We start from the raw sequence: 12,941 nt of genomic DNA, 5'->3' as shown, positions 1-12,941 counted from the left end.
CTTGTACAGTTCCTTATAATCATAATGAAAAGAGAATTAAAGAGAGCCCACATGGGAGAGCATGGCGGCAGCAAACATCTTGTTGGTTGTGCTTTAACCCACCATATGTCCCTTTCCTTCTCTTTTTTTCTTGTCTTCTTTTCCAGTTTGTGTTTCATGATATTTGTCTTCAAATAGTTAAAAGGTTGTAATGTGAAAGACGATTAAACAAGATGAGCTCATTTACAGGGAGCAGACTAGATGGCATTTGTGGGGAAAGTTCCTAGCTCCTGCTAAGGAAAGACCTCTGAACAAAGAGGCCTGACCAAAAATGGAATGGGATACCTTACTTATAAAGGGAGTGAATTCTCCATCCTTGGGGGGCTTTGAGCTGAGACTGAATGACCACTTACTTGACATAGATATTGTTAAAGAAAAAAAGACACATCCTTTGGGCTCAGGTTTGACAAATGCTTTCTGAGATACCTTTAATCATACAATTGTATAATTCCATTCTTATTTCAGCAAGCTGGGTCTCTTGTGCACTGTCCCAAGGAAAAATATTTGTCATTTAAATGATACTGTAGCTGTGGGTGAGTGAGACGTGAAGCTCTTGTCTTCACAATATAATACAGTTATCATGTGAGTTAAGGTTATGATATTGGGCCTCCAAATTCTGGATCCGGCATTGTTGTTCAGCAATCTCCCTCCTTTGCTGTTCCTGGAGAAATCGTGCTTGTTCCTGAAGAGAAAGGGGAACAAAAAGGCAATCAACAGTCTAAGTATAGGTGTAATCAGAGGGGCATCTGTCTTAGGTTTAGCAATACAATTTAATGCAAACAAGCACTACTACTAGGTTCTAGGTGGTAGGATACAAAGACAAAAACTGTAAAAGTCCCTGCCTTCGGGGAGGTCACATTCTACTGGGTTTCTTAGTGATTGGTAGGTAGCCTTAAGTTCTAGCTGCTTAAAAACTTTATTCATTGAATGTATGAACATACAGGATAGTTTGCTAAGGTCTGTGGAGGATACCAAGAAACATCAAATGCCATCCTTGCCTTTGGGGAGTTTATAATCTAGTTAGGGAAACAACATGAACACGTATAAAGAAAACTAACAATATAAGACAATATATCTAATTATTCAAGGAGTGGTATAGAGAGGCATACTGGAAGTTCAGAAAAATAGAATGCTCTGAATTTTCCCTTCCCTTCCCTCCTTCCTTCCCTTCCTCCCTCTTGAGGTCTTTCCTCCCACCTTCCTTCCTCTCTTCCTTCCTCTCTCCCTCCCTCCTCTCTTTTCTTCCTCTTTTCATCCCTCCTTTTATCCCTTCTTCCCTTCCTTTCTTCCCTCCCTCCTTTTGTCCCTTCCCTACCCTTCCCTCTTGCTTTTCTCCCTACTTTCCTGCCTTTCTCCCTTTCTTCCTTTCTTCCCTCCTTTCCTCCCTCCTTCCTGAATTCCTCTTCCCCTCCCCTTTCTCTTTCCCTCATTTCCACTCTTCCTTCTCTTCTTCCTTGCTTTCCTGCTTCCCTACTTACTTCCCTTCATCTTTCCTTTTCCCCTTATCTTCAGAGGCTGACACAGTGACTATACAGAGTAGGTGCTTTATAAATGTTTGCAAAATGGATTAACAAAAAAAGATAGGAGATGCTATCCTGGGCTATATTAGTCTTCCTTCAGGGCCAAACATTTTCACTATTCAAGGGTTGTAACTGCTTAGTCTCCATTTACTTAAGTCATTAAGGGCAATGGGGAAGAGGCTAGATGTTGAGCTGGGATAATGCAATACCTGTAGTCTCCTAGCCTGTTCTCTCTCTTGCTCTGCCAACATCTGCCTCCTCTGGGCTTCCATATTGGCAGCCATTTGCCTTTGTTGCTCTTGCTGTCGCTTTTCATTTTCCAGCATTATCTGCTCCTGCCTTCTTCGCTGTATTTCCAACTCTCTTGCAGCATCTGCTGCAGCTTGTGCTTTCCTCTGTTGCTCTGAGAAGGAAAAAGAATTATAAAAATTGAACTAGAGGTAGATAGGGCATCTGGGTGGTGTAGTGGATAGAGAGCCAGGTCTGGAGTCAGGAAGATTTGAGTTCAAATCTGGCTTCAGACACTTACTAGCTGTGTGACCATGGGCAAGTTGCTTAACTCTATTTGCCTCAGTTTCCTCATCTGTAGAATGAGTTGGAGAAGGAAATGGAAAACCGCTCCAATATGTTTGCCACGAAAACCCCAAATGGGGTCACAAAGAGTGGGCCATGATTAAAACAACTGAACAAAAACAACAACTCGAGGTAGTAAGCTGCTCACTCCCCAGCCTTCCACCCCTGTTTACTATTGGTTTTACTTCATAAAATAAACTTATTGGACCTCTTCACTAGATTAACTAGTACTTGTTTAGAGAGAGAGAAATATTTAGGAAGCACAAAAAGGAGTCTTTGTTAAATTCAAATGCTCTCAAGGACATCCAGTCATCTTAAATAACATTTCTGAAGGCAGAGGGCACAATTCTCAGCACTACTCAGGTTAGAGCCTCTTTCGTGTATTTCTCACCTTTCATCTCTTCTTCTTTTGCAGTGAGCATTTTGTCTGCCTGGTTAATTGCATCAGCTACAGTTTCCTTTGACTTCAAGTATTCTTCCAAAGTCTTGTCTGCCTGGAGGATAGGAAGACAATGAATTCGAAACAGGAAATAGTGATGTGAGTGAGGGTGAAGCCAAGGCTTGTTCATTCATCCGAGCAGAGCTTACCTGTGTGTCACTGCAACTGACAGTACTATTAACGATTCACCTTGAGGCTTGGAAAAGACCCTTAAAGTTTCCTGGCTTCTCTTAATCTTCAACCCTGAACCTGTGCCCAAAGGGAAGGTTTACCTGTATCCCCTTCTTGGGGTGCTGGTGGTACTTATTTATGAGCTCTTGCTTCTTCTGAAGAAACATGCCATAGCCCCCTGGTTTGGAGAAGGTGTTCTGCTTCACTGCTTCCTCCAGAGGACTGAAAAGATCCTGAAGCAAAGCAGTGCACCGGTCTAGGGACTCTCTTTCATTATGTTTATGGAAGTCATCTAGCTTGGCTTCTAGCTGAATCTTTAGAGTGATTAAATAAAGAAAAAAGGAGAAAGACGTAAGGGGTGCAAAAGAAGCATATAATTTCAAAATTCAAAAGGACCTCAATAGTCATCTAATCTACCCCATGTTCCATGCTGCCAAAGCGATTGTCCAACCTTTTCTTGAAGGGTTCTAATAAAGGAGAACCCGTGACCTTTCACTTTTAAGTAATTTTAATTGTTAGGATGTTTTCCTTCAGTAGATTGCCCTTAAGAAAATGTTAGGAGTGTGGTATATGATTGTGATGGAATACTACTATGCCATGAGAAGTGATGAGCTCAGTGATCTTAGAAAAACATGGAAAGACTTGCACAAAATAATCAAGAGAGAAATCAGCAGAACCAAGAGAACATTGTATACCGTAACAGTAACAATATAGTAAATATTGTTTTAAGAATAACTTTGAATGAATAAGTCAATTTGAGTATTATAAATACAGAAATTAAAAATAAAGGACATATGAAGAAAGATTCTATCTGCAACCAGAGAAAGAATTTATAAATAGAAGTATGTGTAGAATAATTTTACATATCTATACCTATTTGTGTCTAATGGTAGCTATCTCTAGGACAGGAGAGGGGAGGGAAGAAAAAAAAGGAAAAATAAAAAAGTTACATGATAATTTTATTATATATTTAAAAGGAATAGCAAGTTTTATATAAGAGATATGCAGTTTCATGTGCAATCATCTTTTCTTTTTTTATACTATGGTATGGAAATGTTTGTTTTATTCCATAAATTGAAAATAAGATAAAAAAATTAGGCACTTCTCCTTCCAATACATTCTCACAGAACCAAAACCTGTTGTCTCTGTGCACTTTTAGAGGCAGTCAAAGAGAACCAAATTTGTCCTCTGATCCATTAGCCTGAGATCAACTCCTATTCCGTCCTTCAATATATGAAGAGTACAAGTGTCTTGATAAGAAGTTTCCAGAAATCCCTTCCCACTACTGTCTTTGCATAGGACTGTGGTATATAACCCACATTGCAGACCAAAAGCCTCTTTTAACTTCTCAAGACTTTTAATATATGTATTAGATGTTCATATTACATTAAATCTACAGAGCACATAAGAGTCATGGGTCTTTCAGTTACTGATAATACTGAAAATGGAGTATCAGAGTCACAATACTGAGGTCTGAGGCTTTCAAATTTAGTAAGAGCTGTAGTTCACAGGCAAAGTCCTAAAATAGCAAAGGTACCTCCAGTGTTGTTTGGAATTCCTGGTTCACATCCTTGAAAGAGTCCTTGATGAAGGATTTAGTGGCTTCACTCTTACAGATGACGTGTGCGTCCAACAGTTCTTGAAGGGTTTCTGTGGGGAAGTGGACCTTCTGTCTCATCATCTCTTCATACAATGTTAGGGACCTTTGAACTGCAGCCGAGTTCTCTAGCTGAGCCAGTGCCAAGACTGCATTCTCCACACAGGGAATATCTCCACTAGTGATGGCCTCAACATAGTTCAGGACCAGTTTTCCTAGACCTATAGAGGGAAGACAAATGGAACAATCAGGAGAATGGTCAGAACTATCCTGTTTAGGAATGAGGCTGTTTCTTTATTCTTTGCCAGGGTGGGGAGTGGGAGTTTCATTTTGTGTCTCAGAAAGTGAGCTTTCTGATAGAATCAGGAAGCATCAAGAATGCTTATGAAACAGGAAATAAGAAAGATGTTTTTGGTAACCAAAGCTTTCACAAATGTGGTACATATGACTGGCCTGGTGCAAGAAGACAGTCATTGCCTTTGTCCATAGTTACCCTATGAAGACTCTTGTCTGCCTCACTCTAGTGTTCCATACAAGTGCCATAAGGAAGTCAAGGGAAGTGCTGGTGAGAAGAACACTCACGGGGCCCATTGATCGTGCCACCTCCTGGGAGAGTCTTGGCCTTAGCGTCATTGAAGATGTAATCACAAAAGTTTTTAGTATTTTCCACAAAGTCAACATCAAGTTCATCATCATGAAGTTCCTCAAGCTGTTTGAGCTTATTTGTGTGAGCAGGTGGGACAAAGATGAAGCATTTCCTGTTTAGAAAGAACTTCCGGATACATATTCTGGCTTCTTCACCGGTACCTAAGGAAAGGGAGGGAGGAAGAATATGGCATAGAGTGAAAGTTGACCTGGAGTTCAGTCCCCTCAAATTATGTCCTGTTCAGAACATTTGACTCACTCCTAACCCTGAGGTCTTTAGGCATGAGATTGATTAAAGAGAGAGAAAAGGAAAAGGACAAAGAACTTGTGCCAGGAATACAATTATTAGTTGAACCTAGTCATCTAGTCTCCTTCTAAACCTTGCACTATATTCCTCTGTTTTGAGGAGGCTAGGGACTATTACTATACATAGATAAACTAGATACAAATAAAAGTGGCTTCTGGGATTTCCCCCGTTGCCCAGCCCTTAATCCCTGGCACCTTTCTTCAGTTTCAGGGCATTCTCCAGGTACTGATTAGAGGTGACAGGCTGCCCATCAATTTCCAACTGCAAGGTGAAATCACGCACAGTCCACACAAAGTCTGGAAAAAGGCTCGCAAATTCCATGGAATCATTCATCTGCTCAGTGCTGGGGGAAGATTTTGTCTTGATTTTATCTGTCAGTTCTGTCACATAGCTGGGGTGTTAATGAAGGACAAGTGGCAGAAAAAGAGTCCAGCAGGCATCATCCCTTAAGTCTCCCAATTCCCTAATGTCTTTTATTTCTCCTTCCCTTGAATCAGCTTATTGGCATCTTTAACAGGAACATAAGNNGTGTGTGTGTGTGTGTGTGTGTGTGTGTGTGTGTGTGTGGATGACCAGATCCTTGTTTTCATCAGTATAGGGAACTCCCAGTGAGGAATTTTCCCTTAGAAATACAGATTGATATTTGCTGATTATTTATATATACAGCTTTGGAGTTGTCTCAGAGCACTGAGACATTAAGTGTTCTGCCCTGTCAGAAGTAAAATTATAACCTAGGTCTTTCTGACTGCAATGGGGGCTCTTTATCCACTCCAGGGGTGGGGAACCTGTGACCTCAAGGCCACATGTGGCACTCTAGGTCCTCAAGTGTGGCCCCTAGACTGAATCCAAATTTCACAGAACAAATCTCCTTAATGAAAGGATTTGTTCTGTAAAACTTGGACTTGGTCAAAAAGCTGCACCCAGGGACCTAGAAGACCACACATGGCCTCAAGGTCTCAGGTTCAACATCCCTGATATAGTCCTTTGAAATTTGCAGTGATTTCTTAATGTCATTTCATTTTGTGCAGAAAGGATACTGCAGCTGGTCCATGGCCTGCTGGTTGATGGTGCCCATGCTGTTATAGACAAAGGTGCTGCTCAGTAGCACTGCCAGGGCAAAGATCCACGTGTCATTCTTATTGTCACCCTAGAAGTTAGATCACATTATCTGGACTGAATGCATGATGTTTTACCATTTCTGTGAGATGCCCTAAATTACCATGATTATGCAGTAGGGGAAAACTAACTCACTTGGTCATTGTTAACTTGAGATCTAGAACAACAGTGTTTAGTAACATTTGATTGAGCATGGTGGCATCCACCTCTTCTTACCTTCTCCACATCACCCAGCCCCTCAGTGTCCAGAAGAATGAGGGTGTGATTTGGTTTCTTGGGATGAGGAACACACCACATCCAGATGCCCTTGGTGTGAGACTGCACTGTGGAACCAAGGGAGAAACCTGTACAAGAGTGTAGAGAGATGAGTCCAGATAGTAGCAAAGTGGGAGTTCTGACATTTGGGCATGTGGAGGACATTCCAATCAGAGTTGTAGTGGAAAGAGTGCTGGATGTAGATTGAGTGTAAAGAGCTTTAAATGACCCACAGAGGGATGTGTATTTGAACCTAGAAGCAATAAGGCACCACTAACTCTGAGAAGGGAACATTAAAGTCACCTATAATTATTGTTATTATCTATATCTTTTTTTCTAATTCAGTTAATATTTAAAAATGAAATGGATGCTATTCCATATGGTGCATAAATAGGTAGTGTAGTATTGCTTCATTGCCTATTCTTTAATCATAATGTCATTTCCTTATATCTCTCTCGGTAATGTGAATTTGTGTTTTTGTTTTGTTTTATACCTTCATTCAGCCTCTACGTTTATGGAATCACTCTGATGCACAGTAATTTTTGTTCCTTTCTCTTATTTCATTCTAGATGAATATGTATTTTTGGTTATGTTTCTTGTATCGTTGGGTTCTGGTTTCTTATCCACTCTGTCACTTTATTTCATGTTGTTGGATTATGTATCCTTTCCACATTTGGCATCTGTCTTTCTCCTTTTATTTATTTTATATCTTGTCTCTTTAAATCAGTGTTTTGTACATGAGGGTGTTTTTTTAAGTTTAGACTACTTTTACGCTAGTGTCTCTGTGAGTTAGAGTAAATCCTTATGTGGAACATATATTGTCCAATCTCCATTGTATCTATTACCAGTGAATTTTTCTTATTCATTCCTATCCTTGGTTCTAAGAAAATCATGTTCTGGTATTTCCTTAATAATGACTAAAACAGCAGTATCTCTCATTAATTAATGAATTAGTTTTGTACTCCACCTCAGTTTATATATTGCTTATTTAACTAACTGGAGAAGCTTCTTTCCCTATAAGCTTAGATTCACTTCTCTCTTGATAGGAATCATTCTTCTCTCCAACCCCCCAATCTCACAACTCCTTGGCTGAAACATTGAGGATATTGACTTTACCATATATTATCACTGTAACCAACAAGGAAACAAAGTCATGAATGAATATTTGTAACATATCACCTGAGAGAAAGTCATAGCCAAAGTCACTTTCAACAACTGATTACTATGAACTTCTCAATTTTAGAAACCTAGAAACACCATTCAGTTCTTTCAGGATATGCTTTAAGATAGTTTCTCAAGAATTCTTTTCATATCGCTTTGTGAGATATATGTTATGTTCAATTATCTGTACAGATAACTTATTTTAGTTTCTTTCTCTTTCCTCTAGTCAGCTGTCACAGTTACTATTCTCTCCAGAATGAATGTTAAACTCCTATCTTCTCACAGACATCACATAGAATGGCAGAGATATTGTAACATTAGCTGTAGTTTCTGAGAGAGAGGCTATTGAATTTGATGTTACACCGGTGTATTCCCATTGTTTTCCCCACACACATTTTCTCATGCCATTCACATTCAACTGACCCATTCTAAATTGTTTGAAATTATTTATATTGTTAATTTCTCTGTTCATTTTTTTATTTGCTCATTTCTCTCTCACTTTCAAACCTTCTCTCTCTCTGCCCAGTTAAGAGTTTGGTTCAAAAATCTCCCTTTCAAACTCTCATTTTAAGTAATAAAATGGGAACAAAAGTAGCCAAAAGAATTTAGATCATCTTATCATTACTGTTAAGTAATACGTAAAAATAAACATCTCTAGTTTTCTTTATTAAGATGATGTCTTCTTAAACATCACCATAATTAATTAACTGTTTTCTTTGATCAATGCTTTTTTAAATCTTCTCCCTTTTGTTGCTACTCCCTTTTTTTTAAAAAAAAATGTCCTTTCCTTTGTCTTCCTCATTACTTCTTTTCCCTTCAATCCTATTTATTTTTAATTCCCTGATTTGTGGATGCTGCCTTTATTTTATTTTTTGTGCTCTCCATGTCCCTTATGAAAGGAAACCTGTGTGGTATAATATTTGAATTCCCTTCTCTGTCCTGTTTCTTCGTTATTGTATTCGGAAGGAATCAGGAGCACCAAGGAAGTAACCTTGCCTATAAAGATCCATTTATTCTTATCCCTAAGACCCTAATCTGATCCAAATGGACAATATTCTGTATCTGTATACAGAGTGATGTGTCGTAGCCTTGCCTATTGGACTTACCAGTTTTCTGCCTTGCCAGCTTGTTCATCAGGTAGGATTTTCCAGTGCGATAGAGTCCCACGATCGCCACCACCACCACAGGCTGGGTAATTGTAGTAAGGACCTTCAGTGCTTCCTGGTTCACCCTGAATTGCCCATTACTGTTTTCAATTAGGCAGACTGGGGCTGGCATCAAAAGGCCACTGTCCATGTTGGAGGTGGAGTGTTACCTGCAAATGCAAAGGCTGCTCAAGTCGGACATGGAAACACTAGTCATTTCTAAATCCTGAGCTAGGAAACAGCATTCTTAGGGCCATAATCCTTCTACCACTTGGGACCCTCCCCATAGCCTATGTTTCCAGGCAGAACCAGAGGTCTTCTTGTCTCTTTCCCTATTAATCACCTTGCAATTAGGTCTTGATTAATGCGAATAATGAACCCAAGGAAGTGATCACATATATTTGAATTCCAATATTCAAAGTTGAAATATGGCTATTAATTCTAGACCAATGGATATTTGTAGTATGAATCCTAATAACACAACCATGTCAAGGAATTAATTATTTGCATTAATTGGGACCTAAATATAATTGCTTGTGAGTATCCAGCCTCTATCTCTACAAATGCAATTTATAATAAGAAATAGTAACAGCTACCTCTTCCCATGTTTTTTTTGTGGCTCTGAAAACATTTCAGATTGCAAAAATGTAAAGAGGACTTTTGACATATTTATAAGATCATAGGTTTAGAGTTGGAAGTGACCTTGGAGATCATCTAATCTAGTTTACAGGAACCTGGAACACAGAGAGTTTAAGTTACTTGCCCAAAGTCACACAGTCAATAAATAACAGGGATTGGTTTCAAACCCAGGTCCTTTGACTCCAACTCTAGAGCCTCTTCTGCCCAGGATCTTAGATTTAGAACTGGGAAGGACCCCAGCTTTGCTGGGGAGATACCTCAGGGTAGTTTTTCTGTGTGTGACCAAGCCAGGAAGCTCATAGAAGTCTTAGTACCCGGGAACTGTACCTAGGCAGTGCATACTGGCTGAAGCAACTCTTCTCTGTTTTGGTCAGTGTGGTTTTTCCTTCAGTTTCCTTCAAAGTGTTCTTTCTTCATTCTCCTCCTAGCTGCCTGACTGCTCCTCCTCAGTCACCTTTGTTAAATCATCATCCATGCCCTATGTCACAAGCATGGATGTCTTCCAGGGCTCTGTCCCGGGGCCTTCTTTCATTTTCTTTTTGTCCCCCATGCCTAAAATTCTCTCACTCCCATCTTCTTCCTCCTGACTTCTCTGGTTCCCTTCAAGTCCCAGTTAAAATTTCACTTTCTACAGGACACCTTTCTTGCAGTCTCCCTTAATGCTAGGGAAGTATCTTCCCTCTCTTGATTATCTCCAATTTATCCTGCATAGAGCTTCGTTGAACATAGTTATTTGTATGTTGTTTTCCTCATTAGATTGTGGGTTCCTGGAGGGCAGGGACTTTGTGTATTCCCAGCACTTACTACAGTGTTTGGCACAGAGTAGGTGCTTAATCAATGCTTGCTGATTGACTGATTAAGAGAGTGTGGCTCCCTTGTGGGATTTAAAATTTATCCTGTCTGTATTGATTTCTACATACCTGTATGTATATTGTCTCTCCCATTAGATTATGAACTCTTGGAGGGTTGAGACTTTTTTGGGGGGGCGGGGGGGAACCTTTATTTATTTCCTAGTGCCTAGTACCTGGCACCAAGTAGGCCCTCAATAAAAGCTTGTTGACTTGACTTCTCCTACCAGGTCATACATTAAGAGTTTACCAATTAATCAATTAAACAAAAAGAAACAGAATGATCTCTAACTCTTTAAAAAAAATCAAATTAATACAGCTTCCAATTTGTCTAGGTGCCTGTGGCCCCTCACACATTTAGACAGCTCTTAACTAGTCTTTATTCACTCTCCATACTCAGGAGTTCTATCNGTCTAGGTGCCTGTGGCCCCTCACACATTTAGACAGCTCTTAACTAGTCTTTATTCACTCTACTCAGGAGTTCTATTAGTAGTACAGTTCAGGTGCTAAGATCCAGACCTTGCTCAGCTACTCCCACTAGGAGTTAGCAAACATCTCTGGCTATTTTTCCCTCATAATCTTCCAGAGAGGGAAATATCTGGTCAGGGGGAAAGTTTGGGTACAACACACTGATTTGTCCTCTGGCTACTGATTGCTCAAACCCTGGCCCAGAGTTGGAGTGAGATGCCCTCTCACAGAAACCACTTTTTCCCTCTGTGCTTTCTGATTGTTTACTTCTCTGTGGGAGCAAGTTCATGGAATAGAAAGACACAACTATTTGGAGCTGTGCCTGTTGTGCCTCTCTTGCTTTTTCATTCATAGCAATTTCTACCTTGATTAAATATTTCTTATTTCAATGCTGTGCTTGCCTGGGTTCATTAGTATTTTAAGTACTTGAAGTCCTGGGCTTGAGTTACTTTCACAAGTTTCCAGTTTTCAGACTGAGTAGAAAATAAATAAGCCAACATAGGTAAATTGCCGTTAAAAGAGCCCATAATTTGAAACCAAGATGGAGAATTCCGAGGTGACAGTCCCATAGTGTCTTCTTCTAATAAATGGGAAAACTGGGTGCATGGAATGAGATTCTGAGAGGATTTGACAGTGTCAGTGAGCTGTAGATTCCTACTCAGGTTTTTTCCTCTGTCTTTTCTTCTCCTCAATCAAACCTTAAAATTTTCAACATGCAATTTGGACAATTTTAGGAATTTCCATCACAGACAATATTAAGATAGTTCAACTTCCCAAAAACATTCTATGCAAAACAAATACCTCTCCCCCTGACCCCAGTACTTAGAATGGTGCTCCACATGGAGTGGACAGAGCAAATGCTGTGCAGTGACACTTGATCAGACCAATATTTAGACTTTGCTGATCTCTGAGTAACTGAGAACCAACCATGTCCTATTTTAGGGGAAATGACAAGCCCACCCACCACCCCCTCAAACTCTAAGCAAAGATTAGGAACAGAAAGCACACATGCTTTACAATTTCTGAGGGGGCCGTTTGAAAAAGAAAATACAGAAAGATTCTCACCACGTCTTCACTTCACAGTCTCTGTGTCTTCTGTGTTTCGTAGGTTTTCTGACTCCTTTGCTTTTGATTGTTTGTTTTTTCTCTTAATTCCCTGACTCTGACTCTTCTTGGTCAGTTTGTTAACCTAAAGCTCTCTGATCACTGAACTGAGGGCTTCTAGTTTTTAAAGGAATGTTGAGCAGCCAAAAAAAAAAATCTGGAAATGAAGTAGAAGAAAGGGAAACTGAAAATAGTAGCCAGCACTTTGTGTGAGTGGCTGAATGAGGAGGCAAAAAGAGGAACTGCCTAATAAGGATTCTGAGGAGCATTGGGTAGGGATTTTTTTAGGTGATGTCAGCTTGCACTGGTTTCCACTGGTGGAGGAGAGGATTTGGATTATCTAAAACAGAAGATCATCTAAAATGTATTTATGTCTGTCCTTGCAAGGTTGATTATAATTATTTGGATATGTGTATTGTTTATGTTGGAAATCAACTTACAAAACAGAGATGAGATGAGTGAAGTTGTCTGATTCATATCTGGTGATCCTTTGCCCTCTTCACTCTTTTTATTTCTCCCATTTGGGAGTCCATAGCATCCCACTGACCAATGCAAGCTAGGGTATGATCTGAGTTGCCTTCCTTCAGCTCTGCAATACTGAGACGTTTTGGTTTCAAAGCTATCATTGGATGATAGATTCAGAGAGGGCAGACACCTTGGGGATCATAAGATGGTAGATTTAGAGCTGTCACGGACCTTAGGGATCTTCTAGTCCAACACCTTTTTGCATGTGGGGATACTGTTTCTCCAAAGGGTTGTGTGACTTGCCCAAGGTCACATATATAGTATGGAGCGGAGATTGGATTTATACTCAGACTCTTTTTCTATTGTTCTTTTGAATGATTACTTATTGAGACACAAGTAGAGAAGGCAGGTTGTCAGTAAAAGAGGTATTACAGGCAGTAGATCCTGTC

The 12,941-nt window shown here is 39.9% G+C and overlaps 1 protein-coding gene across 1 annotated transcript; it reads right to left on the bottom strand.

The window, feature by feature from the left end:
• Positions 1-436: 436 nt before the first annotated feature.
• Positions 437-12,185, bottom strand: LOC114027975 (guanylate-binding protein 1-like). Its single transcript, XM_027842115.1, has 11 exons — positions 11,989-12,185; positions 8,930-9,138; positions 6,624-6,751; positions 6,329-6,438; positions 5,486-5,682; positions 4,922-5,146; positions 4,280-4,560; positions 2,844-3,056; positions 2,524-2,626; positions 1,769-1,962; positions 437-721 (listed from the first exon to the last, which is right to left on the bottom strand). The coding sequence occupies exons 2-11, from the start codon at positions 9,117-9,119 to the stop codon at positions 599-601; spliced, it is 1,764 nt and encodes a 587-aa protein (XP_027697916.1). The 5' UTR covers positions 9,120-9,138; positions 11,989-12,185; the 3' UTR covers positions 437-598.
• Between the last annotated feature and the right edge of the window lie 756 nt (positions 12,186-12,941).

This window comes from Vombatus ursinus, unplaced genomic scaffold (assembly GCF_900497805.2).
Source record: "Vombatus ursinus unplaced genomic scaffold, bare-nosed wombat genome assembly UNPS02014866.1, whole genome shotgun sequence".
Lineage (NCBI taxonomy): Eukaryota > Metazoa > Chordata > Mammalia > Diprotodontia > Vombatidae > Vombatus > Vombatus ursinus.
The sequence above is the reverse complement of the archived record's forward strand: the minus strand, read 5'-3'. Positions and strand labels throughout refer to the sequence as shown.

Bases quoted from the DNA above. Each gene is read 5' to 3' on its own strand.
- LOC114027975 (XM_027842115.1), bottom strand. From the start codon at position 9,119: ATGGACAGTGGCCTTTTGATGCCAGCCCCAGTCTGCCTAATTGAAAAC. The intron at 5,147-5,485 runs GTGCCAGGGATT...CCCTTTCCTTAG, and splicing joins TGCCCTGAAACTGAAGAAAG to GTACCGGTGAAGAAGCCAGA. The intron at 3,057-4,279 runs GTACCTTTGCTA...ATCACTCTAAAG, and splicing joins AATTCCAAACAACACTGGAG to ATTCAGCTAGAAGCCAAGCT.